Below are 27626 nucleotides of genomic sequence, written 5' to 3' on the forward strand. Positions count from 1 at the left end.
GTGGGCAAGAACTGCAGACCTGGATTGTTACTTTTGTGTATTTATCTGTAGGTAACGTAGTCTGGCAGGCAGTTTGTTTGGTTCTGAAGTGATGACCTCTGGGAACTAACACTGTGATCCAGGTCCAGATCTTAGTGCACAGGTATCCACATCACAAACCTACCATCACAACTCGCACTAGTCTGCCTCACTGGGTAGAAAGGTTAAGGATTGAATGGACTTGGAGACTGAGTTCTCTGTCTCTCCTATCACAAGGTGCAAATTTGTAACAGTGGAACAACTTACCTTGGGCTGTGATAGATTCTCCGTCTCCTTATGTTTTCAGATCAAGACTGGATGTCTTTGTAAAAGAGATGCCCTGGCTCAAACAGAAGTTATAGGCTTGGTGTGGGAGTTAGTGGGTGAGGTTCTTTGGGCTGGCTGCTGCATGAAGACAGACCGGATGATCATAATGGTCCTTTCTGACCTCAAAATCTATGAATCCCTATGTGTGGTGCCTGCAGATCACAGCTGAGGCAGATGAGCAGTTTGCACAGTTGTTGACTGTGCTGTGCCAGCTCCATGGAGAGAGGATTTAATTCTCCAGGACTGTCAATCAGGCACTTTTTCAATTAACACCACATTAGTTAAAAATCAGAGCTATAAAAATGGTGACATCAGTACCCTCTGACTAGAGTTTTAGATACATCATGATTACGTGCCTCTTCTGGGAGCCCTTGAAACCACTTTAACTAAAGCTGGTTCTGCTTTTCCAATATATATGGTCCCTTGTTTTTATGGGGCTTGCAGCTTAGCTGTAAAAACTTCACACCTGGTTCATGCTTTTGGAGCACATTTATCGGAGAGCTGGGATGTCAACAGGATTGCTCTGGATCTCTGTAGGGACATTACGTGGATATTTAGTATTTCAGAATGTATTTTCTCCTTCAACAACAGTGCAGAGGCAGTGTTGGGTAGTGGCTAGAGAAGGGGACTTTGAGTTAAGCCTTGCTTCTCTTCCCACTTCCCAGGTGTAAATCAGAAATAGCTCCGTTGGAGTCAGTGGAATTATATCATAAAACCAGTGTGAGAGGAGAATCAGGACTGTGGAATGCCTTGCTCCTCTGCCACTGACTCAATATGTGACCTTGGGCAAGACACGTCACGTCTCCGTGCCTCAGTTTACCCTTCTGTAAATAGGATGAAACAATGAGTCTAGACAGGTGTGTGATGAGGCTTATTGAACACTGGTCTCTACTGCCTTTGGGGAGTTCTTTGGATGAGCAACACAACTCCCTATTTAAAAGCTCCCATTTGTAAACTGGTGTTCCAGTGAGTTCATGGCGGTTAGGATCTGACGCCCCGCAGATATGCGCCTTGTGTAGTCTTTTACACCTGTGCAAAGTGAGTGCAAAAATGGTGTAAAATGCTGCCACTGTGAGCTGGTAACATTGTGGACTCACTGGGCATAGATGTGAATGACTACTAAAAGCAGAGAATCAGGTCCTCTCACCCTCCAGGATGTGCCTTAGGATTAGTTTGGGCTAAGATTGAAGGCAAGAACTTGGTGAACTAAAGAATTTGTTGCTTAAAGAGGAGCCCTTCGGTGGGAACCTGTTTTAATTCTTTCCTATGCAGAGACCTTGAATTTGATTCTCTTCTCGGGCTGGTTTGTCAGGGAAGATTCTCTTGCTAGGTGATTTCCATCATCACACATGACCAGACCCAGGCAATTTACTCCCCTTAATTCCTTCCGTTTCTCCATATTCCCCTGCAGATAAGGTGGGGTTTGGTGCTGCCAGTTTATAGCTGCACGATTGGACCCAGTTTCCAATTCATGGATGTATTTGTGTGTGTACATCACCTAGGTGGCTTTGAAGGCAGATGCTTACTAACTTAACACCAGCTCAAATAACTGTCTGTGTTTCCCATGCTGAGGAACATGATAGGTTCCTGTATGGATAAACAAAAGCAAAATCAGATCCCTCTCCCTGACTGCCTGGGCATTTTCCTAAAGAATCTAAAGTCCAAATCGTTAAGGAAAATATTGGCATGAATCATTAGTGCTTGTGAAAGGTGTCAGATGGGCAGCCCTGGAGAATTAATTCTTGTATTTATCCACAGCCTGGGTGGTGGGAACACAGGCTTGCCCCCACTGTCCTGCCAACGTGTTTCAGGCATGATCTGGAGGTAAGAATGCAGTTTAGACTCCCATGGCCCATTCAGTGGTTGGACTGCCTGCAAAGCTGTCATTGGGAGGGTGGCTTTTGCACTGGGTTATTAATAAGTACTTCACAGCTGAGATCTCTAGACGGTTATAATTTTGATGACTGGAAAGAAGTGCCTAATGAAGGGGTAGTGGGAGCCTGGTCAGGTGGCCCAGCGGGTAGAGCACCTGCCTACAGAACGACGAGGTGGGGAATCTATTCCCATCTCTGTCCTTAGTCCAGTGTGTGTTCTTGCATAGGCCACTCTGTCTCGCTTTCCCCCCTCTGCCTCTGTATGGTACTTGTAGATCTATGGCTAGAAAGTGCTAACTGTGTAAATGATAATAGCTCCCATTGTATTCTTCTCACACAGACACGCTGAGGAACATTCCCTTGGTGAGCCATGGTCCGCGCTCCTCCCCGGCCGAGCTAAACAGCTCCAACCACCACCTGCTCAGAGAACGCAAGTCTTCAGCTCCTGCCCACTCCAGCCAACCTACCTTGTTCACTTTCGATTCGCCTGCCAACCACATCCAGACCACTTTGTCCGCCAGTGCCCCACAAGACTATCTCTTCCTGCACCAATGTATGAGCCGAAAATCAGAAAATACAAGGTACAGTAGGGGGGTCTCCTATGGGCAAATGGAGGGGGAAGCCCTATACCCCATCAGCAATGATATTCCCCCCTCAGAGCTATATCCAGAGGAAGCATTGGTCGTTGGTTACCGCACAGGCATTCTGGGGTCTACTTGCAGCTCTGCCACTGACTGGCTGTGTGACCTTGGGCAAGTCACTTAATCTGAGATGCCTATCAGTGAGAATGGTGCCTAGATTAAGGGTGTATGATATCAGCCTGGCACCTTAGTAAATCTAGACATCTGAAGAGAGGGTAATGATGGCTCTAAGCTATCTTCATGTTCCCCCAAACCACAGGGTTGCTGTGGAGATGGTCTGGCCCATGGCATAACTTAGAGCAGCCTTGAGGCTCATCTACATTACACCCAGCTGTAAAGGCTTCCAGGGGGCTGTTCTAGAGTTAGGGATTTCTAGCATACAGCTGAACAGTGGCCAACCCGCCTCTCTCTGACTGTGTCCATGACGTGTGCCCCTATGCTGGAGTGGGCTGAGAGGAGGCAGCAAAGAGGTGACTATGCCAGCCAGGGATTCTTCCTCCCCAGAGGAATCCTAAGGTGCCCAGCTTTCTAGCCTCTCTCTACTGTTCATCATTTCCAGTTTTAACCTTTAGGCAAAACCTTTCTGGACAAAATAACCATTTTTCCATTTCAAGGAACAGGTGGATTTGCCTGCTGCAGATCAGTTTGACACTGTTCTGCCGTTTCATATGATGACTGTGCAAACCTACCATAACGCAGACCTTGGTTTGCATTGCAGTCGTCTGTCATGTTCAGTGCCGCATTTACGGAAGAAGGGCAGCCATCCCACCTCCCAGCTGGAAGGGCTGCCTGAAACAGTGGAGAGCTGGTTTACAGAGTGTAGGGAGGAGGGACCAAGGGGAGAGTCAGAAGGACGTAAAGCTCACAGCACAGCTGGATTGTTCTGAGATCCAGGGCTTCTCCTGAATCCCGACAGAATGTCCCTACCGCATCTGTCTTTCACTAACAGTAAAAAAAAAAATTAACTTCAGATGGAATTAATGAAATATTATAAATAACCCTCCCCATCTTCCAGCTGCTAGACGCCCCTTAGAAACTAAAGACCATTCTGCGCACATCCTCAGCAAGCCTGGTGACAGAGGAAGCTGAGATAAGGAAGAAAGATAACAAGGGATTGTCCCTTGGAGTGTGCAATAAAACCTCCTCTTATATCATCTACCTGGCCTATGGCTGTGCAAATAGTGGATTTTTTTAGTTCACCAGTAAATCCTAAAAATTGGGGGAGGGTGGAAGGTGGAATAGTTCCAGGTTGAAGTGAAAGCCTTTTTTTTTTTTTTTTTTTTTAATTGTCAGTGAATTGAAAAGTAAAAGAAAAATTAGTTTGGGGTTGAACAAAATGTTTTGTTTTGATTGAGCCTTTTGGATTGTTTTTAAAATAAAATTAAAAGAAATTTCTAAACAAAAAGTTGTTTCAAACTGAAAAATTTCATTTTGAACATTCTGAATGTTTTTGTTTTTGTTTTTTTTGTTTTTTTTAAACCAACAATTCGGCAAAGCTGACATGAATTAGCAGAGTTTTTTAAGTGTTGCCAAATCAGCATTTTTCCCCTGGAAAAAGTCAGTCGAAAATTTTTTCCCCGCTTTAACCTGGGACTCTATATAAATATTTCAAATGCCTAATGCAGTATCTGCAGGTACATTAGTGGGGATGAAAATAATAAGGGCTGACAACCTTTACGTTTGAGGGCATCAGCTGATATCCAATAGGGATCTGAAATAAAATTCCTTCCCTGACATATGGTTACAGCCCAGAGGAGGGTGTCAGGACTCCTTGGTTACGGTTCCCATGTAACCTCTCTAGGTCTTACCCAGCTGTAAAATGGGGATAATAATAGCTATGTGGCAACCGTGGGGGGGAACTGACTAATTAACCTTTGCAAAGTATTTTCAGATCCTCAGATGAAAGGCAAAGGTTGGCTGTTCCTCTGGGGCATCTGGCTTATGTCACTGTCAGAGTCAAAATATCAGACGGGTGGGACCAAATTCCAAGATCTGAGCATGGGTTTGGTTAATTCAGCCTTGTCTTGTGATGCTTAGTCTTTGTCAGATGAGCCTATTTCTTAGCGCCATCTTGTGATGATTGGTGTGAACGGCAGCATCTTTATCTCCCCACATCGTGGGAGACGTGCCTGGACCTTAACATTAGGGTGACCAGATAGTAAGCTGGTCACCCTACTTAAACAGAAACAAAAGCATCCTGTCGCTGGCCCTTGCCCACCAAGTATGTAAAAGTCGCATGTCTGAGAATCAGATTGTAGCTCCCTGTGTAATTTAGTGCAGGCAAAATCTTCTCTCTAACACTATTTTTAGGGGCACAACAAGGCCATACAAGACCCTGGTGCAAGAAGAGGTTAGGGGCCCACGTCCCAATTCTGAAATATAAAATTTTGTTTGCCCTCAACCTACCCACTCCCCCCCCCCAACATCCTCCCTCGCCCCTATAATGCCCACAACTCACCATCCCTCACTCACCTCTAACCCGTCATCCTGCAGCCCCTAATACTCCCCACTCACCCCATAGCCCACCAAATCCCCCCCCCCCCCCCGAGCCCCTCACCCACCATCCCAGGATCTTCCGGGCCACACCCCTGCACCCCTCCAGCTCAGTGCTCTGCTCCCGACCCAGGCTAGGCCAACTTCACTGAATCCCAGCCAGCCAGCAGTTCCACTCACACCCATTGTCTGCCCCATTCTCACATGGCACCAGCCAAATCTGAATGACCCCATGTGCCACTCTCACATATTTGGTCCGGTCATGCTCCTGGCCACAATGGCGGGGGGGCCTGAACCACACCTTAGCGCCCACGTACCCAGTCACAGTGCCACTCAAATTTGACCTGGCCACCCCCCTGTCCAATGGAGGGATGGTGGGGCCAAATTTGAGTGAGTGGCAATGTGACCCTGCATGCCAGGTGAAGTGTTAGTGTCCCCTCCTCTGGATAGGCCCGCATAACCTCAAAGGCCCTGGTGCAAATGCATCACTTGCACCATCATACTTATGCCCCTGAATGTTATTTCCGCCTAATGTCTCTGTGACGGATGCAACACAAGGCTATACGATGGAAAATAACAGATATAATTACACACACACAGAAACTATGTCAAAAGAAAATTAAGCTTGCACGGTCAAGCATTGAAAAGTTAGGAAATGGCAGGATTACATAAGAATGGCCATCCTGGATCTATGGTCCATCTAGTCCAGTATCCTGTCTTCCCACAGTGGCCAGTGCCAGGTGCTTCAGAGGGAATGAACAGAACAGGGCAATTATTGAGTGAACCATCCCGTTGTCCACTCCCAGCGTCTGGCTAGGGGTACCCACAGCATGGGGTTGCATCCCTGACCATCTTGGCTAATAGCCATTGATGGACCTATTCTCCATGAACTTATCTAATTCTTTTTTGAACGCAGTTATAGTTTTGGCCTTCACAACATCCCCAGTCAATGAGTTCCCCAGGTTGACTGTGCTGTGTGAAGTAGTACTTCCTTTTCTTTGTTTTAAACCTGGTGCCTATTCATTTCATTGGTTGACCCCTGGGTCTTCTGTTACGTGAAGGCGTAAATAAATTAAAGGTGCCCACACAGACAAGTGCTGAAAGCACAAGCGAGACCATCTCCCAGCTCTCAGTTCTGCTTCAGCAGCCATTGAAGTTTGGCAAAGTTATAAGACATGCAAATAGGGTTTTATAATGGAAAGCTTTGTGGAGTCTTTTATCTATAGGCGGCGCTCTCAGCTTTCCCCCTGGTTTGGGGCGATGTTATGAAAGTTTTGTCTAGCTCTAATGTTGATGCTGGTGCAGCTTAAACTGGTAGTGTATGGTGATGACAGAAGCAACTCAAACCCACAGCACCCCATCATAATCCAACAAGCACCTGGATGTATAGATCAGCTGTTCTGTCTCCAGTATGGAATGTCCCAAATGATGGGGCTTCCAGCCATTCCTTTGTAGGCCATCCACATCCTAGAGATCAGGCAGGTTATGTTTCCCAGTATCCAGCCTATATTTTCCTTTGCCAAATTTCATCCCTTTTCTTCTAGTTGCACTGTTTTGGACCACCCTAAATAACTCCTCTCTTTCTTCGGGGCTTACACCCTGCAGATATTTGTTGATTTTTAATTATGTTGCTCGCACACCCTTTTTTGTCCCGTCACCAAGTTATACAGAATTGGGCCAGAGTCTCAGAGGATGTAAATTGGCGTAACTCCAGCGAAATCCAAGGAGTAGGAGGACTGGCGTTCTACCTGATGCTGCCATTGAGTTCAGCATGACCTAGCATGCCATGCAGCACAGCACAATGACAACCAAGGACCCCTCTACAGCCACCAGCTTTGCTGTGTATTTATTATTTTGAAGACTCATGTATATAGCACGGCAGATTTACACAGTGCTATGCAAGCCCCGCTAAAGGCATCTTGCTTTCAAGCGCTCTCAATCTAAGTTATACAAAATAAACAAAAGCAAGTATAGGTGAGGGAAAGAAACAGAGTTAAGGAAGATGAGAAGAAGGTAGAGATTGTTTGCAAGCTGAAGAGTATTGGAAGGAAAGGTTAAAAAGGAAGAGAAGTTGCTTAATAGAACAAACCAGGGAGACTGTGCAAGACATAAGGTTGGCATGATAAAATAACTAACCTGACGTGAAATGCATTGCTAGGTATATGCTGTTTGCAAGTTACAATACAAAGTCATCTGCGAGTGGGAAGCACGTGTAGCTTGTGTCCTTTTTAACCCCATTACATTTGCAAAAGGCACAGTCAAGATGCAGTTCTGTGCATGTTACTTCGATAGGATGTTGCACAGACTTTCTGTTTAGCCTCTCATGATAATAGGGATTTAGCATGAGAAAATCTATAAGTACTAACGCCTAAAGCGCCAACAGTCAGCATTCAATTCCCCTAGGCTTTTCTCATAAAAGAGTGAAAGGCATGTAATAGAATCAGTTGCTGTTAAAGACATACAGTCCTTTCACAGATCCATAGATTACAAGGCCAGAAGAGACTATTGTGAGCATGTAGTTGGACCGCCTGTATAGCACAGGCCAGAGAATCCCACCCAGGAATTTCCTGCATCTAGCCCCACAATTTGTGGATGAGCTAAAGCCTGTCTTTTCAAAAGGCGCCCTATCTGAAACGGTCTTTCATGCAGACTGCTAAGAGTTGCGAATGGAAGCCCTTCCAACTTACACCCTTTAGCAATCTATTTATGTGAGCAGGTGGCCGTATAGTTTCTTAAATATATGATTTATAATTTTTATTAGCATTAGTAGTAAAGTTACGGTTGCACCTCAGGGGCCAACTGAAAATGGGGTCACATGATGTGCTGAGCGCTGTTCAAATTTAGAGCGCCTTCCCCAAGCACTTACCACCTAAACAGCCCAGACAGACAGAGGCTGGGGTAAGGGGTTAGAACATACCAGCAGAGTGAACAATGATGCTTTGTCGATGTCATGTTATTTCCATGGTTTGGGGTGGGTTTCTCTTAGGAGCAGGAATGGTTGGTGAATTGATTTTTATTTTAATTCTTTGCGTGTGGCTTTGTTATCCTGGGATTAGCCAAACAGACGAACAAAGGCAGGGAATAGCCCCGGGATCCTCTTACGCCCTTTTGTATCGTGTGTACGGGTATAGGAGAAAATACATTTTTTACTTTCAACTTTCTTTTTATTATTGTTAAAGGGATACAGTCATTTGAATGTTTGAAACTGACTAGTCTCTGGTAGAGCGCCCTTTGAGTCCTGTGTCCTGATGGTTTTTTAAATCCTTTAAAAATAATAGTAATCATCATCATCATTAATAATGTTTTTTTTTCTGCTCCTCTGCTGATATTAATAGAGGTGTTTTCAGCACAGGAGAAATTGACTAAGGTCCCAGTTCTGCAAATGTTACAAACATGTGCTTAACTTTACTCATGTGAGTAGTTATATTGGACTCACTGGAGCTATTCAGAGTAGAAAATCTACACACAACACTTAAGTGTTGGCAGAACCTAAGCCTATATCTGCACAGTGCCTAGCAGCACAAGGAGACCTTGACCCTGATGGGGGCCTCTAGGCTCTACCACAATACAAACTAAATAATTATTAATAGTGCCGGTGTCTAAGGATAATACAACATCTGTCATCCAAGAAGTGGAAAGTGCTTTATAAACCTGAACTAAATCATGCAGACAATTCTCCCCACACCTCTAGGGAGGTAGATGTTATTATCCCCATTTTACAGATTGATAAAGTGAGGCAGAGAGAGGGTAATTCAGCTCCTTAAGGCTATGCAAACAGGCAGAGCCCAACAGCATACGAGATCTGGGTTTTCCTCCAACAGCTCTCTCTCCCTACACCCAACATAATGTATAAAACATTTACATAGGATTTTTAAAAGGTAGCACTGCACAATAGTCACCAGAGAGAAAACAACACCCAAAATTACAAAGAAAAATCCCAACCTCTTCCATCCTTAACTTCTGACTATCTCAGCTGTAAAAGAAACAAAATCGTCTATTACACTATCTGCCGCAAAGGCTAAAATAACAAATAACCAGTGTTGTCACTGAAGTCCGATGGGAGGTCGGGGGGAGAAAAGAGCCTTTTATAAGGTAGGACCTGAATACCCAGATTGTCACTGGGGCCAGGAGAAACATGAGTTGCAGGTCTGTGAGTTCAGCCTCTTTGATACCTACTTCAGCCTGAGAGCTGCAATGGTAGCAGGACCTCCTGAACCATACCTTCTGCCCTCAGGTGTGAAGGAGGGGCTCATGGTTAAATGGTAGGAGCACAGGTTGCCCTGCAAGCACCTCAGAGCAGACACATGAATGGCCTCATTATAAAAGGAGGATCACAGAACTGTTACTTTTGGAATTCCCCACCAATAGTGTGTGATTGCTGGTAACAGCTACTGGATCATAGGGCTTGCTATGGACCCCCTGCAGGGGTTCTGTCAGCAGGGGCTATGGACCTGATTAAACAATCCCATTCGCTGGTGGATTTCTGGTGGAGCTGGCAGTAAATTCTTCTGGAGTCTTTTCCCTCCTCCTCCCTCAACATTTCTGCAGCAATAGTGGGTGACTTGGTCCTCCTTAGCACTGGCATTTGGTGCTGGAACTCCCCAGGGCTCAAAGCCCCTGCATTTCCCAATAAGGATTTGAAGCCCATCTCAAACACACTTGCAGGTGACCCCATGAGAATGAGCCGCTCTCACTGTTCGGTTTCCTTTCCCCTCGGAAGAACCTCACAGTGATTGCTGGCATTTCCCTGCCAGTGGAGTCAAAATCATCCAGTGAGGGACAGACAAAGCCCCTCATTATAAATGTTGACTTCATGTGCTTCAAACTGAGCGTGCGCTTCCGTGACTTGCTGGGTCATAGCCTTTGTTTCCTGAGATCATTACAAGATGACACCAGATTCCTTAGAGCCCTGCCTTGGGTCTTTTTCATCAGATGCCAAAGTTGCCCTTCTGGGCCAGTCACTAATTGAATTAAAGGACTTATCTAGCTGAGCTAAGGTCCAATTGCGGAGCTGCTTCATGCACCGAACTGCCCATCAAAGCCAATGGGCATCCCATGCATGGCCACATGCTGTAAGAAAGGCAGAGGTTAAGAACTGTGCTTAGGCTTCTGCGAGATCCTGCAATAAAGACAACGCCCCGTCTGTGCTGCTGCCATTGCCGTAGGGCTGGAACCCGGCACAATGCGACAAGAACACCTGGCCAATATTACATTATTAAAGAGAAACAGGAAAATGGGCCAGTGCTTCTGTGACAGGGTGCATGGGTACCACCAGCTACCCAACAATGATATTGAAACAGTGTGACATACTAGGGGACAATCCAGATTAGTGACTCTCCTGCTCCAGCTGTGTCACTCCTGCCTTTTAACCTGGGGTGCCCTTTACCATGCTTTGCTGCTGTAGCCTCCATCCTGGACTGCTCACAAACAGCCTCCAGCATGTAAATCACTCCCAGCTATGTCTGTCTATGCTGCAGTCAGCCAAGCAGCCTTAAAGATTACCACAAGGTGACACTAACACATACACAGTCCCAGATTTCCCCCCAGAAATGTACGTCCTGTACTGTCCAGCCCTCTCCTGGGCCGTACAAATATATTAAGTCTGTTGTTCCTTTAAGGGAATAATATGCACACAACTTTTTACTCCCAATGGAGTTATCCAGACACTTCAGCTTGAACACACTGGATTAGATAAAACAATAAAACAGGTTTATTAATTACAAAGAGGGAGATTTTAAGTGAGTACAAGTAATGAGGCATAAAAGCAGAAATGGTTACAAGAGAAATAAAGATAAAATGCTCACTGGTAGCTAATTTAACAATCTATATTAGTCCATGCAGAGTTTTCTCATCACATGTTTTCAGGGCCCAAGCATAAGGTTTTTGGGGCCCAGTACAAACTTGTAACACGGGCCCCCTCCCACACACATACCACAATCCCTCATCCCATACATACAATCTCATGAGCCATGAAATTTTTATCCTCATGGTAATGGGGGTTGCAGCCTGGGCTGGGCCCCCCAGGGCCTCCAGGTCTCAGTAAAGTGTACCCTTTCCCCCCTCCCCCTCATGTGGGGGCCCTGCATGTTTTTCAGCAGTTTTACTGATCAAATTCTTTAGGTCAGGACTCCTCTCCCAGAGCCCAACGGCTGCTTCCTTTGTCTCTTCAGGTGCAGTGAATGCACTGGGCAGGGGGAGAGAGGGATTCCTTGGGGTGTTTGTCCCTTCTTTTTATAGCTTCAGTTGCACTCTTGAAAAACATTTCTAGCTGAGACCAAGGAGAGAGAGAGTCCATCTGGAAAGATATTCCCTCCTGGGTTTTTTTTTCATCTGTTTGAACTTCCTTTGTTTTCCCTCCCTATGTGATGACTCTGTTTACTCCTTAAATGCAGATTAAGCAGAATACTCATGCCTTTGTTTAGGACAGACCTGTTTGCCAACTTCTGTCTGGGCAAGGCTGTGGGGTTTGGGACACGTGTTAACAACACCATAAAGGAAAGTCTTATAATTTCACATACAATGTTGCCACATATATTTTCTCAGTACAATATTGACCAGCAAGGTATGAGTTTTCAAACGATACCTTACAAGGCCTACTTTGTACAAAAATTATTATACTAGCGTGTAGGGTGTGCACACAGGGGTCTATTCTGTTCCAAGCAAATCATTCCTTACACAGGGAAGGGCGCTGAATTGTACCGTCAGGGAGGTAGAGTTTGCCCAATGCTAGTACACAGCCAGGGGACTGGCCCCCTACACCTCAGATCCCAGGTTAACCGTGAAGGCTCTGTGCTTCTGAATTCCCTTCCCTCTCCCCTCTTGTTGCTACCCGCCCCCCAGGTTTCCCCTCAGGGGGTTTCGCTCTGGGGTGGAGCCAAGTGAGGCAGGTATCCTTATCCCCTTGTCCAGACTAGGGAGGCACAGAGAGTGTAGCACGTGCCTTGCCCGTGGTCACCCCGCAAGTCAGTGGCCGATCTGGGAACAGAAGCCAGCTCTCCTGACTCCCAGACCCCGGCTGTAGCCATTGGCCACGCTGCCTCGGAGAGCTAAGCCACACCCTTGCCTCTTCCCTAGGAGTGCCAGTTTCTCCCAAGCCACAAGGTCCTCGTTCTTCATGAGGAGCGACACGGCCGTTCAGAAGCTCTCCCAGGGCAACGGACACTGTGTGAACGGCGTTGGCGGGCAAGTCCATGGATTCTACAGTTTGCCGAAACCCAGCAGACACAATTCGGAGCTCAGGGACAGCGCCTACGATCTCCCGCGGAGCTTCGGCTCTTACACACACACCAAGTCCAGCCTCACGGGCTCTGACACGGATAACGAGGAGGTCTATACCTTTAAGACTCCCAACAACACCCTTTGCAAGGAGTTCGGGGAGCTCTCCACGGAATCCTATGACATCCCCGTCACCCCTCTCTCGGTTTACCAGATCCCAAGGACATTCACGCTGGACAAGAACCACAACACGCTGGCCGTGGCCTCCAGTGATTCATCGGCTGCTCCCCCACCCCGGCCCCCTAAGCCAGGGCAGATGGAGCCACGGTGGGGCAGCCCCCAGCAGCGCCCTCAGAATAGTGAAAGCATAGGCCTGGTCTCCATGGCTGCTACCATTCCCAGGAGGAACACATTACCGGCAGTGGAGAACAGCAGGCTCCACCGAGGTAAGTGTTACATTTCAATGGGGGTGTGCTGAGGCAAGGCACCTTTTTCCCAGATATCAGAGATAGGGAGGTGGTAGTACCATTATACAAGGTGTTGGTCAGACCTCATCTGGAATACTGTGGGCAATTCTAGTCTCCCATGTTTAAGAAGGATTAATTCAAACTGGAACAGGTGTGGAGAAGGGCTACTAGGATGATCTGAAGAATGGAAAACCTGCCTTATGAGAGGAGACTCAAAGAGCTTGGCTTGTTTAGCCTAACCAAAAAAAGACTGAGGGGAGATATGATTGCTGTCTATAAATACATCAGAGGGATAAATACCAGGGAGGGAGAAGAGTTATTTAAGCTCAGCATCAGTGTGGACACAAGAACTAATGGATGTAAACTGGCCATCAGGAAGTTAAGACTGAAATTAGACGATAGTTCTAACCATCAGGTGAGTGAAGTTCTGGAACAGCCTTCCAAGGGAAGCAGTGGGGGCAAAAACCTAGCTGGCTTCAAGACTGAGCTTGATAAATTTATGGAAGGGATGGTATGATGGGACAGCCTAATATGACAATTGACTGATCATAGACTAGCGGTAAATATGCCCAATGGCCTTTGAAGGGATGTTAGATGGGATGGGTTCTGAGTTACTGCAGAGAATTCTTTCTGGGTGTCTGGCTGGTGAGTCTTGCCCACATGTTCAGGGTTTAACTGATCACCATATTTGGGGTCGGGAAGGAATTTTCCCCCAGGGCAGATTGGCAGAGGCCCTGGGGGTTTTTCGCCTTCCTCTGTAGCATGGGGCACGGCTCACTTGCTGATGGATTCTCTGTACCTTGAAATCTTTAAATCATTATTTGGGAACTTCAATAATTCAGTCTTAGGTTATGGATCTATTACAGGAGTGGATGAGTGAAGTTCTGTGGCCTGCATTGTGCAAGAGGTCAGACTAGATGATCATAATGGTCCCTTCTGATCTTATAGTCTATGAGTCTGAGTCTCTGATAATTTTCAGTGCCCTTCAGGACTGGGACTGATTTGCAGAGCTCCAGAGCAGCTGCGGCTCCTGTTGACTTTGACTGGAGCTGTAGTTCTTCAGCTGAAGATCAGAGTCAGGCCATCTCAAGCAGGACACACAAATGAACATGCACTTTTAAAATGTTTAGCTTCAAGCTGCAAGAAACTGACTGGTGGAGAATAATAAATGTAAGGAGGGGGGAGCTTTCCTCTCTAGGACACCCTTCCCATTCTGAGCCAGGTTAGCTGTAGCCAAATGTTGTTACTGCCCTCATGAGCCATCATTGAACATAAATGAATGAAACGGCTGGGGAGTGCTTAGACCGAGCTGTTAGATGTGATAGAGAAAAGAGCAAGAAGACTCATACATCTTCAGAACTCCTTGCCCAGCTGTCCACACTCTGCTACCTAAATACCAATACACGTCATTTACTGCATAGCAATGATCAGCCCTAGTTAAAGGTGAGCTGTTAATATTGTCTGTGCCTGTGGCTCCATTTCTGAGGGCTACGTGTGTCTGGGGCATAGAGAGGAGTAACTAGCAGGCACAGGGTGTATTGTGAACCCATGACTGTGTTTCAGCCTCTTCCTGTGAGACTTACGATTACCCACAGCATGATGGCAGCAGCACAGTTCAGTCAGCAGAGTCTGTGAATGACGGGTTCAACTCGTATCTGGTAAGTTGGTGCTGCTGTCACCCACTCGTCAGTGTGTGTCACGTGTCCCCCTCCCCCACAGAGGAGGTGAGTCTGCAGTGGTGTGCCATCCAGGGGTGCAGCGCACGCATTGCATGCCCCAAGACTGGCTGTCCAGCCGGCCCCTGCGTGCGCATGGAGGACGCCATTTTGTTCTACAAAATGGTATCCACGCAATGTAACGTTGCACACACCGTGCGTGCAGGGTCATGCCTTCCAGGCAGGTGTGGATTCGCATGCCTTACTGAAAATGTCACTGAACTCCACTGTGAGAGCTGCAGCTGCCAGTTTGGGGACCAAGGGCTTGAACCAGCTCCACGGACTCAATGGGAGTTTTGCTTTGACTTCACTGAAAGCAGGATTGAAGCCTTAGTCCTTCTGCTCAGCCCTGGTGAAGACCAACATAACAGTTGTTTACTAGTAGCTAGTGAAGCTTATACCATTCAGAGCTGAGGTTTGACTTGGATGCAGGGGTGTGCACAAGGGGGGACAAGCAGGGGCCCCTCCGAAAGCAACCAAATTTTTGTTCCTCTGCACGCCCCTGTTTGGATGGTTACACAAACTGCATCTGACCGGCGCTTCAGCTCAGAGAAGCACCAAAGAGTTTGGATGCTTGTTGAAACATCCCAAGTTTTAACCATTGGCACAAACTAACAAGGGAAGTGATGGATTCTCCATCTTTTGATAAGATTGGGTGCCTTAATCAAAGATGTGCTTTAGCCAAACACAAGTTATACAGGCGTAACTGGGTGAAATTTAAGGGCCAGTGATACACAGGGGGTCAGACTAGATGATTTAATGGTCTTCTCTGGCCATATAATTGATGAATCTATGAGTCTGCAGAGCTGGGCTGGAAATGCTGCCAGCCCAGGGTCTATCATGAGAATTCTGACATTTCCTGCTTCTCTTTGAACTGGAAATACCATGAAACCAGGCTTTTGCGCTGCATTTCTGTCACGGCTGGAGCCAGGATGTGCAGAGCTGCATGAGAAACAGAGTTAGCTGAACTATTTTCTGACCTCCAAGAAGGTTCAGTTCAGCTTGAAGTTTGCATGAGTTTATCTGGATGGATTCCACCATCCCATCTTTAATCCCCGCCCTGAACTCAGAGCTCAGTGACAGGCTTTCATAAAGATTGTTATCAGAGCGGTGTGCAAAATTCACAGTGGAAATGAAAAAGCTCCTTTCTGAGTTTGCAGAGCTTCTGCGATCATGCACTGAGGCCATAGGAAGGGGTCCAGATCTGAGGATTCAAACCATCCTCCCAGGTCAAGATGCTTGTGATACTCAGAGCCCAACAACAGCATCTTGAAAAGCCAAACTTTCTGAGCTGTAGGAATTGAGAGAGGCGGAGTTATTTACAGAGATATTACAAGGGACACTGTAAAGCCAGCCCACCTCAGAGCAGGCTGCCCCAATCATCCATATGAGAAAGTCAGTGTCATGATGGGAGAAGACCAAGGTGGGGTGGAGGAGCCAATGGATGGGACCTGCCTTCCAGAAGAGGCAGAGGAAACGTATCATTCCTCCTGTACTGAGGCCACATCAGGAGATTGGATAGAGTTGTGAGATACAGACAGGCTGTGGTGGTAGGAGATGTGGTCATTAGAACTTACTGATAGCTGGTTTATTTGCTTACTGGCTGTGAAGTTGGGTCTCAATGGACATCTGGACAAACTTCCACAGAGAGCTGAGGAGGATCCTGTGGTTGTGGTACATACTGGTACAAATGACATAAGGAGGTGTAGGAAGGAGGTCTTGGAAGCTAAATTAGGTTTCTGGGGGAAGGCCTTAGTCCAGGGGCTCCGTGACAGCCGTCTCTGAAATCCCATAAATTGCAAACCTGGGCCAGCTAGACAGGAAACCATCAGGGTCGCAACACAAGGATGAGAAGATGTTGCAGAGGGGAGGAGTAAATTTATTGGGGACTCCTTGAGGAACGGAGGAGACCTGATGCCAAAGGGATGGGCTTCACCTTAACCCAAGTGGAAACTAGCACAGAAAAATGGCAAGGTTCAGGGGGTTATTTAAACCAGGAGCTGAGGGAACGCTGACAGGTGCTAAGGAGCTAAGGTGGGTCAGGCAAAGACACGTGCTAAGGGGGAGAGTAACTGTCAGCTCCTTGGGGCAGGGATTGTTTCCTTCTTCTCTCTTTGGAAAGAGCCTAGCAAACCTTAGGCAGTGCTGGAAATCAGTTGTAATATTAAAGGTAATTCTGCCTCTCTCCAGCTAAAGGCTAGCACAGAAATTACTGCTGAGTTGGAGCAGAGAGAGACTGGGCATCAAGCACCAGAACTCCCCTGAACTGGGGACTGTTTGACGTTCAGATCCAAAGGCCGACGTGAATTTGGCAACTTTGGCCCCATTTCCAATACAAATGTCTGTTCATTGTGATGGGAAGGGATTAAACTCTGGTGTCTAGACCACAGTGAGTAACTCTGATTATTGCTGCTCATGTACCATACCTTGCTAAATGTCCTCTTGACCCCTGGCCTCCCCTGTGCTTTCCAGCAAGCCCGAGCTGCAGTGTCGCGCTCCCACAGTGCTGACTCCGAGGACAATTACGTCCCAATGAACCCAGGCTCCTCATCCCTGCTGAACACGGAGAAAGCGAACGACAATTCCCAGAATCTCTACATCCCCATGAGCCCTGGGCCGCATCATTTTGACCTGCTGGGATTGTCCTCGACTACCCTCCCACTCCATAAAGGAGGAGCCATTTCCCAGTGCCACAGGCGGCTGAGCGAAATCCAGCCCCCTCCAGTCAACCGCAACCTCAAACCCGACCGGAAAGGTAAGACCAGTTCCTTGGACAAAAACACCGGTGCTTGAAAGGAATCTTCACAGGAGCCCTCCCGTGATGAGTTATCATCAACGTTAAGATTCTGTCACGCGTATTTTTAGTAAAAATCAAGGACAGGTCGTGGGCAATAAACAAAAATTCACCATGACCTGTCCTTGACTTTTACTAAAAATACCTGGGGAAGTGAGGGGGGAAACAGAGCTGCCAGGGCATGCAGCTGCTCCACCCAGCTGCTGCAGTGTGCTTGCCCCTGATCAGTTGGTTGGCGGCCCGGGTAGCCAGTGGGCCGATCAGCTGTTCGCGGAGCAACAGCACCTGAACAACTGTTAGTCTCAGGGCTGCCACCGATCAGCTGCTCCAGCCCTGCCCCAGAAGTCACGGAGCTACCGGAAAGTCACGGAATCCATGACCTCTGTTACCTCCGTGACCAAATCGTATCCTTAGCTATAATACTTCAGACAGCTGAATAGAGGTATCGGCTTGTGCCACATAACCATGGAGGAGCAGTGGTGCCCAGCTTCGGGGCAACCACTGGGAGTAGCACTCACTGCCTTCCAGAACCCTTCAGCACACAGCCCTGAGTGAGGCACAGCTCCCTGCCCCGGGACAGCCAGCCCACTGCACTGGCCGCTCTTACAGCAAGTCGGACGATTACCTACGCAACAGTTTTCCCTCAGAAAATGCGGTTTTGTCAAAATCTAAATGTTTTGTGGCGATAGCAATTTCGACGAAATTTTCAACGGGAAAAAGTTGCAGGAATTTTTGTTCTGACTTTCTCATTTCATTTCTGTAACGTTGACACCTTTTGGTTTAATAAGGTAAAATCCTTGTTTAATCATTTCTGTTCGTTTTTTTAGACAGTCATATTCTTTTAAAATATTGTTAGTATTAAATATCATGACCATAATTATAGTATGAAATTTACTCTTTTTAATAGAGTATAAACATCTAATAAAAATGAATTGACGTTACCAAAATGAAACTGTTTAACTTTTTTTCCAAATCAAAATTTGGGGGGAATATTTGTTCTGTGAGAAATTTTAGCTTTTCGATCCGATTTGTGGGGGAGAGGGGAGATATTGAAGTTTTGGATTTCACCGTGAAACACAAATTCCAGTTTCTGAGCAGCTGTAGCCAGGATCTATGTACAGGAACAAAGCCCTAGCCACAGCCCCAGCTCCTTCTTACTCCTCTTCCACCTTCAGGGTGGCACAGCCTTCATAGCTCCTATGCGCAATAAGTGGAATTCTTCCTGGCCTATATGCAAGGATGTATAAGAGGGAAGGTCTTTGCCCCTCATCTATCCTTTAAGGAACAGAAGAAATCTGCCCCATAGCTAGTAATCTGTATACCAAAAACTGTACCTTCAAATCAGCCACTTGCCATGCCAGTCATTGTCTCACCAGGGGCCTGGTAACATCCCCATTGTCTTCAAAGGGAGTTGGGTCAGCACTGTCCTTATGGCGGTGTGTGGTCTCTCACCAGAACCTGCCATTATCTTGAGAGGTCCCAGCAGGAAACACAGCGCTCCATCCTCCTCGTGTAGATTAGGCCACTAGGCAACACTGCTGTTGCTGAGAGGACGATGGTATTGTGGTGAGTGTCAGGCACTGCAGGTTCAAACCCTGATTCTGCCTGAGGCTTCCTGTGTGACCTTGGGTAAGTCTCTTCATCCCCCTCTGTAAAAAGGGGGTAGCAGTTCTGGTTAGACTGTCAGCAGTTTGCAACAGGGACTGTTCCTTGCTAGGAGTACATCCACGCTTTGAGCTGGCAGGGTGATTTCCAGCGTGAGGAGACATACCCACACTAGCTCTGACTGAGTGAGCCCACTAAAAATAAAACATAGCCATGGCAGCACAAGCAGTGGCATGGGCTGGCTACCCAAGTACATACCCGACCTAGAGGCCAGGTGTGTATTTGGGCAGCAAGCCGCAGTGGCTACGTTCTACTTTTAGCACGCTAGCTCGCTCAGAGCTATGTCTCCTTGTTCTGGATATTACACCTCCAGCTCCATGTATGTACAGCGCCTTGCACCATCTCTGTAGCCACTACCGTAACACCAACCATAATAATCTGAGTTCAGGAAACAGCAGGAGACCCTGAAAGCAGTCAAGTTTTTAAATTGTCGTAACTGATTAATTAACCATTAGCTTAAATTCACCATTTTGAAAATAAAACAGACTGGAATTCAGAGCAACTTGGGAAGTCTTCTGGTTTCTCACACATTCAGATGGAATCTGCTGCCTGGGTGTTGTAAAGTCCTGTGCTGTGGAGATGAAATGCAGGAATCTCTGGGTAAATTCTTAGGCCTGTGTTACACAGGCATTCAGACTAGATGATCTAATGGGCCCTTTTTTTTAACCCAGTTATACTTTTGACCTTCACAACATCCCATGGCAAGGAGTTCCACAGGTTGACTGTGCATTGCATGAAGAAATACTTCCTTAAACCTGCTGCCTATTAATTTCACTCTGGTTCTTGTGTTATGTGAAGGGGTAAACAACAATTCCCTATTCACTTTCTCCACACCATTCAAGATTTTATAGACCTCTATCATATCCCCCTTTAGTCATCTCTTTTCACACTATCAAAATGGTAGCTGCCTATTGTTGCAAAGTGCTATATTTACTGTTAGCCATTCCCATTCTTTCTTCTCCTCTCCTTTGTAATGAACTACAGTGACTAGGACAGCTTTCATGCTACCGGGCAGATCTCCTTTTAACATCCTTCATAGAAAACCTGCTGGTCAGAGCTCATTGCCATTAAGTGGCAGGCTGATAATGTTCATTTCTGGCTGACGATCAATAGAGGGAGCCTTTTCCAAGTCTAATGGGCATCAGTGTTTCTTTAATAAGCCACTCCTACATGCTGTCCTTCCGGGCATTTTTGACTCATATCATTCCCATAAAAGACACTTTCACCTCTCCGAGGCCCATACAACAGAACTCCCGTTGGAGCCAGCGGGAGTGGTGTGTGTGCATGGGAGGGATGAATTCTGCTCTGGTTTTCTATGACCCTTGCATGAATGAATGCAGAAATGGTGTGGCTGGGAATGCTGCTCAACAGCAAGGTGTGGGTGTGGGAGGGTTGACTAATTCAATGCTGACGGAATAAAACTGAGGTTTCTCAAGACAAGCATCGTTATCATCCCTGTGGCTGTTGAAGGCCTTTGCAATTTTTTTTTTTTTTAAAACCGTGATTTCATGTGATCGCTGTTAGGGAGAGTTTAAAGAACGTGTTCACTGATGAATGAATCCTTCTGCTGCAGCAGCAAAGCCAACGCCTCTGAACCTGAGGAACAACACTGTCATCGATGAGCTTCCCTTCAAATCGCCGGTCACTAAATCCTGGTCCAGACCAACGTGAGTACATGGAGAGAGTCTTAATTCCTGCAACACCATCATGGGCCAAACTCAGGCCATGTCCACATCAGCTGAACCATTCTCCTTACTTTACTTAGCTTCAGGGTGATAGATTTTGATAGCATTGCTAATGCACCAGGAGCCACATTCTGTTCTCGGTAACATCTGTGTCATTCTGGAGCACAGTCAATGGAAATTTACACCAGTGTGACTGTGAAATGAGAGTGACTTTAGATCTCCAGCACCAAAAAGCGGCTTCAGGTTCTTGTTCTGCTGGTCTCTTTAACGTCTATTGCTGCTAAAGGGATGTGTCTTCTACTGAGTGAGACTTGCATTTTGATTCTAAGCTGGAGATGGGCACCAGCTGCAAAGTCTGGAGCCAGCTCTGTACTTCCCTAAAAGCTTGAGGATGTCTGGATTCAGGGTTTTGGCTTGGTCCATTTTATAAGCAGGGGCCAACTTCCAAGTTTCGGTCTGGATCAGACTTTCTCAAAGCCTGGAGATGTTCAGATCTGACATTCTGGTCTCGGCCCCAGTTCTAGCCCATCCAAATTTCATGAGAAATGCATGAGGATTTGCTAATTTTCTAACTGGTGGTGTGATGATAGACCTCTGTGAATACAGGAGAGTTGCCTCAAATTCCATATTGAAATCCAGTGCATTACAAGGCACTAATTATCAACAAAAAGTCCCAATGGTTAACCTCACTTGGAGATAGTGGTCTTTTTCAGAATTATGCATAACCCAAACCTTGCCAAAGCCAGGTAGTTTTGGTCCAAACTCAGCGCAAGGGTGGTCTTTGGCTGGCTCAGGTTCACAAAACCTTTGAGTGAACCCAAACTCACTGAACCTGGAGTCAATATTTGGTTTCATATCAAAACTAGCTGAAACCCACAGTGTCTATGCAAAACGGGACGGCACTCAGACTAGGTTTTGGCTGAGTTTTGCTTTGAGCACCCTTAAGGCAAAGCTCAGCTATGGGGAACTCTGCAAATTGAAACCAACGAGCTTCATACCAAACCCTCTAAGCCAAAAGTGCCGGGATTCACACAACTCCAGTATTGCTACTAATTCATAGTCTGACGTTGTCCAGTATGAGGATATTGGCTGTTATGACTGTTCTAATAAATTGGATTGTTTTGTAGACTGGCTGCAGGGCAGGAGAGCTGTGTGCTCAGATCACTACATTAGGAAATATACAGGATTGGGTTTTGATTGACAGGACATCTGACCCCATAGAAGCTAATGGATTTTTCTCTTATCGACTAATTTTATGACCCTTTCTTTTCTGCAAGGCAACCAATAGCATTGAAGATGGGACCTTCAATACCAGACTCTGATTACATTAAGTTATTCTTTATAATTAGATCTGGCCGACACAAAACAAGATGATGCCTTCAAGGTTTCTCCTTGCATCCAAATGCGAGTAGGCTACTGCACAGTAAACACAAGCTTGAATCTGTGATTAGTATGGAGGTGAAATGGCGCGAGAAGCCTGCTGTAGCTGTGGGGCTCTATGTGCTGTCATAAGGAGATTGCAATTAAACACATCCTGTGAGATAAGAGTTTTATGGAGCCTGGATTCTAGTAACAGGATTCTCTAGCAGGAGAATTGAGGCTGCATAAAGAAACAAGATGATATTAAACAGAAATGAGCCAGAGCTCAAGGCCCAAACCAGGACTCTCCCTGAACTATGGGAAGGTTGGGCTGTGGAGACAAACTTTGCAAATGATCCTTCTTAGGCAGCACCAGAAGCCTGAATCTGAACATCCACGAGCTTCAGGAAAGTTCAGATTTGGATCCCAGCTCTGCAGCTGTATCCCATCCCTAGTATATGGGGAGCAGTGGAGTCCTGTGCCTGTAACTAACCCATTGGCACCTCTCATTACAGCCAGACTTTCAACTCCAGCTCCTCCCAGTACTGCCGCCCTGCCTCCACTCAGAGCATCACCAGCACGGACTCAGGAGACAGCGAGGAAAACTATGTGGCCATGGTAAGTCCTGTTCAGATTGATGAGCTACCTACAATGACCTGGGCTCTATAAATGCAAAGCATAGGAAGGGACAGCAGTGCTAAAGATACTCAGCTCTATGGTGATAAGGACAGTATATATCCTTATATGGATTACAGGGTGGTTGTTTGGAACAGGACACTCTAACATACATCTATATTAAACATGCTGTTGTTTTTTAATTGTTGTTTTTTGTTATGGGAGCAGAGCGAGAGCAGACACAGACACACCATGGGCTTCTCCCTCTCTCAGAAAATGATCTCCTCCCTGGAAGTCCCTCCCTTTACTAAGTACCCCTGTCCAACACACAGTGGTCCTCTCTAGAAACTGGAGGACCAAGAGCTCTATTATTTTAATTCCATGCCACATTTTATTGTACCTGTTTATTTTTAGATTGATTTGTGGACTCTGCTCCCACAGGGAGTGCTGGCATTCTCTGATTGTGTGTGGGACAGGAGCCATCGATACAGCCCCGAGCACAAAAAGGCAGGTTCCAAGCTGCTAGAATCAGTGGCATTGATGAAAGAGACAGGAGAATGTATGTCTCTTACAAAGCCGCTACCCCATGGCCTATCATTAATCAGTTGTATTTAAGCTTACACAGAGCTCTTCGTCATGCTGGGAAATGTATTCACAGTGTGTACACATTTCTGAGACTTGAAGAAGAGCTCTATGTAAGCTCGAAAGCTTGTCTCTCTCACCAACAAAAGTTGGTCCAATAAAAGATATGATCTCATCCACCTTGTCTCTCTGATATCCTGGGACCAACACAGCTACAGCACACTGCATACAGCTGTATTTAACACAGTAGATTAAATCTACGCGCAATGCAGAGTAGCAAAGTGTAATGATGATTCTGGGTCCAATTCCGACCATGCTAAGGCCTCGTTCCAGCAAAGCACTTAAGTATATGTTTAAGCATGTGAGTAGTTCCATTGAAGTCAATGGAACTGCTCAAGTGCATCAAGTTAAGCATATGTTTAAAGGATTCCCTTGATTGGGGTCATAGGACCCCACTGAACTCAGTTCACTGTGCTATTCTCATGGCTCCTGACCCAGATCGCAGAGGGGTAAGTAAGGGGAAAATTCAGGCCAAGCTCTCATTTAAAGTGCTACCAAAGTATCTTAATGATGGATTTTGTTTTTAGGTTCCTTATATTCTCCTTGTTTTATTAACCATTTTTTCTCCCATCTCTTTCCTACATTAGCAAAATCCAGTTTCTGCTTCTCCGGTTCCTAGTGGCACCAACAGCCCAGGACCAAAAAAGAGTTCAGGGAGTGTGGATTACCTAGCCCTGGATTTCCAGCCAAACTCACCTGGGCCACACAGAAAGGTATCTCGGGTTCTTAAAAAATATTTTAATTAAATATTGTGTATTTTTCAGGGTTTAAAATCAGCTCAACAAACAATATAGGCCCAATCCTCAGTTGGGATGAGAAGGCTTCCATTTAATCCATTTGAGGATCTGTCCCTGCATATTATTCTAGGCCAGATTCCACCCATACTCACACCCTTAGCCTCCCTAAAGGTGTAACTAAGACCAGTGGTGGCAATGGGTTTGCATGACTATGAACGAGAGCAGAATTTGGCACACCTACTGTAGATCCTAATTCAGCTTCCACTGAAGTCAACAGGAAAAGGCCCATTTCTATGACAGCTGGATCAGGGCCCCTCATTCCTTTCTTACCTCTTCAGATGCAGGATCTCCAAAGTGTCCTGGCCTAAATTTTCCAAAATGACTGGAGATTTTGGGTGCCCAACTTGAGACACCGTGAAGGGGACTGCTTTTTAGAAAGTGCTGAGCACCGACCACTGAAAATCAGGCTGCCCTTAAGGTGCATCAAGTTGGGCATCAAAATTACAAGTCACTTTTGAAAAATGAAGTCCCTATCTATGAGCCAAATTCTGCTGAGTCAATGAAGATGCTGCCAAATGAGGACTAGCCTGCTCCCCAATGAGGAGCAGATGGACCAGCGATGGGAATCACCAGCAAAATGGCTTCTAGATAACATGGAATGGAGTTAATGACTCTTCAATATGCTCAAATATGTATCTTAAATATAATGCACCTGTATGGTGTATAGTGTCTTCCATGCCAATTGTGTTCCTACATGCATCATAGAGTGAAACTATACCCATCCTAGAGAGATATATAAAACCACAAAAATCTAATCTGTATCCAGTTTAGATTTTCCAAACCTTCAAAGTTTGGATCTGAGATTTTGGATTGTGTTTCTCTAAAATAATTAAACAAACAACTGCAGAGGGACAAGAAAATCAAAGTACTCTGAAAAGTGACTATGTGAAAATGGATCTTCTCACTCAGCAGATCTGCTCCCTCTGTGAATTTGCCACACCTGCTTCTTTTAGTGACAAAAATAATATTTTACTCCTATTAGCCCTGCAGAGTCAACACAGCTAAGGGGGAGGGGGGCCCTGGATTCTAGTCTTTCTTCTGTGCCACTAACAGAGTTGCTTACTGAGAAGGAGATAATCCAGCCGGACTCTCAGCTCCAAGGCTGAGTTTGCAGTGCTGGCAGGTAGAAACAGTGTTGTTGTGCTTGTAAACTGAGCACGTTTGACACAGAGTCATTGAGAGACAATAAAGATGGAAGCCAGGTTACCATTTTTATACTCCTCTTTCAGAACAGGCTCTGACTTTGGGCCTGATCCAAAGCCTGTTAAATCAATAGGACTCTTTTAATCAAGGCCTCATTAAGAAACAAGAGGGATGTTAAGAAGGGATTTGCAAGTAATGTAAATGAAGAGCTATTGAGTCTGACATATAGGCAGGTGGTTCCAGAGGAGAAGGCTCTTGCAATATTGGTGGTGAGATTGTGTGGAAGGACCGAGATGAGGCCAGCAGAAGCAGCGGAGTGGGCTAGAAGTACTATCACCACATCACTCTGTGTTCTCCTCCTCTGTACCCAGCCCTCCACATCTTCCGTCGCCTCAGACGAAAAGGTCGATTACGTGCAGGTTGACAAAGAGAAGACACAAGCTCTGCAAAACACCATGCAGGAGTGGACCGACGTCCGGCAGTCAGCAGAGCCCATTAAGAGCATGAAGCAGTAATGGACGGAGCAGGTGGGGACAGCCGTCCAGACAGGCAAATGTCCAATGGGTTTTCCCAGGCTGGAGCTCCCACCCGGGAATGCCAGCTCACTTTGGGGCTGCATTTCTACTAGGACTGTTGTTTGGGGTCTTTCTTCTTTTTTTTTTTTTTTTTTAAAGAAAGTTAATTTCAGGGGAAGACTTGGCAGATATTGTTTGCCAGTGACAAAGACCAACTACTTGCGGTGGCTGGGTTTGTGCTGTTACTTTAGCTGCTGGATATTCTGTTCAGGAACTTAAAACTTAGCAATACTGGGATCACCAATGCCCTGCATGTCTTCTGCTTACAGCTGTTATTAAAGCCACCTTGTACCTGCCAACACTGTATTATCGCTCTCAGTCTTCTTCCGTACTGTACACCAGAACTGTGCCAAATGTGTACTGGTTTGGTGGCGTCCTTTACAGGACATGGATTCCCACTACACATCATATGGCGGCCCTGACCCCTTCAACCACTTCAAAAACAACGGGCCACCGCCAGGTCTAATTCATATTTGTTTTATTACCAGATCGCCTGTAAATAACGATTGACGTGTGTTTGTAAACTGCCGGGGCGCTTCTCCATCAAGCGGCATGGCTGGCGGGCCAGTACCTGTGGCCATTTGATAGCTTGCAAGGCGCTCAGACTAACAACTGACCGTTTGAGACAAACTTAGACCACCGGGGCTGACCTCCCTTCCCTCACAGCACACACACAATGTGTCAAACGGGAAGATTCACTGAGGTGCCTCTTCTTTTTAAAATGATGTCGTTGATGGGAGGGTTTTAAAGCTCACAAAAATGAAGGGGCTTGAGGGATCGGCTTGGGACAGCAGAATTAAAGGGCTAGAGGCTTGAACGCAATGGGATTCCTTTCACTGACTTCGATGGGCTCTGGATTGGGCCCTGAGGGTCAATTTCTGCCCTGGGTGGCAGTATTGCAACCCCACTGGGAGACAATCCTGCTCCCACGGAAGTCAGCGTAACCTTTGCCATTGATTACAATAGGAGTAGGAAAAGGTTCCCCTGAGTCCGATTAAAGAATTAGGCTCATATGTGTCTTGTATGTCTTAATGATGAGTAAGGGGAGTGGATATGAGACTGTCAACAAGTATCTGGAGACCGCAGATACTGCACCAAGGAGGATGTGGAATTGTTTAAGAAGCCGAAGGGGTAAATCTAGGAGTAATGGAATGGAGTTGAGTGAAAGAAATGTAGGCTAACAGTGAGATCTTCAATGGGGGAACAGTAAAACTGGCTTAAATAAAGCAATGAAGAATGAGCTGTAGGGAACAACTCTGCACTGACCTATGCCTTTTTCCCTCATCTCTAGTTGCTATAGTCCTGTGGTTTGCACAGTGTGGAGTCTCAACACTGGGTCAACACTACAGTAGCAATCGGTGTTGATGAAGTTAACAATCCTCAGCTCTAATTATCAATGAGCATCTACTTTACATAGGATGACTTCAAAGTCTTGACTTTAGGTTCATCTTCTTCTAAGCAATTGCCCCTCTGAGAGGACTGAGAAGGAAGGGAGAATCTATTGTCTCAATAATAATCTGTAAATGCATGGATCAGAATCCATGACCCCATAACCATATGAAGGAACACAATCAACATTAAATGGTCTGACTGCCAGGCAG

General features: G+C 46.2%; 1 protein-coding gene across 1 annotated transcript in view; it reads left to right on the forward strand.

The window, feature by feature from the left end:
• The window catches only part of GAB2 (GRB2 associated binding protein 2), a 168817-nt gene extending 142694 nt beyond the window's left edge, over nt 1-26123 (forward strand). The window contains exons 3-10 of the mRNA XM_067533335.1: nt 2560-2800; nt 12428-13014; nt 14599-14693; nt 17223-17505; nt 20783-20876; nt 22769-22871; nt 24098-24223; nt 25822-26123. Of these exons, the coding sequence (XP_067389436.1) occupies nt 2560-2800; nt 12428-13014; nt 14599-14693; nt 17223-17505; nt 20783-20876; nt 22769-22871; nt 24098-24223; nt 25822-25965 (1673 nt within the window). The 3' untranslated portion in view covers nt 25966-26123. The remainder of the gene's footprint in view (nt 1-2559; nt 2801-12427; nt 13015-14598; nt 14694-17222; nt 17506-20782; nt 20877-22768; nt 22872-24097; nt 24224-25821) is intronic.
• Nucleotides 26124-27626: the final 1503 nt, after the last annotated feature.

The sequence above is a fragment of the Emydura macquarii genome, unplaced genomic scaffold (assembly GCF_026122565.2).
Source record: "Emydura macquarii macquarii isolate MOO-44397 ecotype Brisbane River unplaced genomic scaffold, CSIRO-AGI_Emac_v2 contig_3328, whole genome shotgun sequence".
Classification (NCBI taxonomy): domain Eukaryota; kingdom Metazoa; phylum Chordata; order Testudines; family Chelidae; genus Emydura; species Emydura macquarii.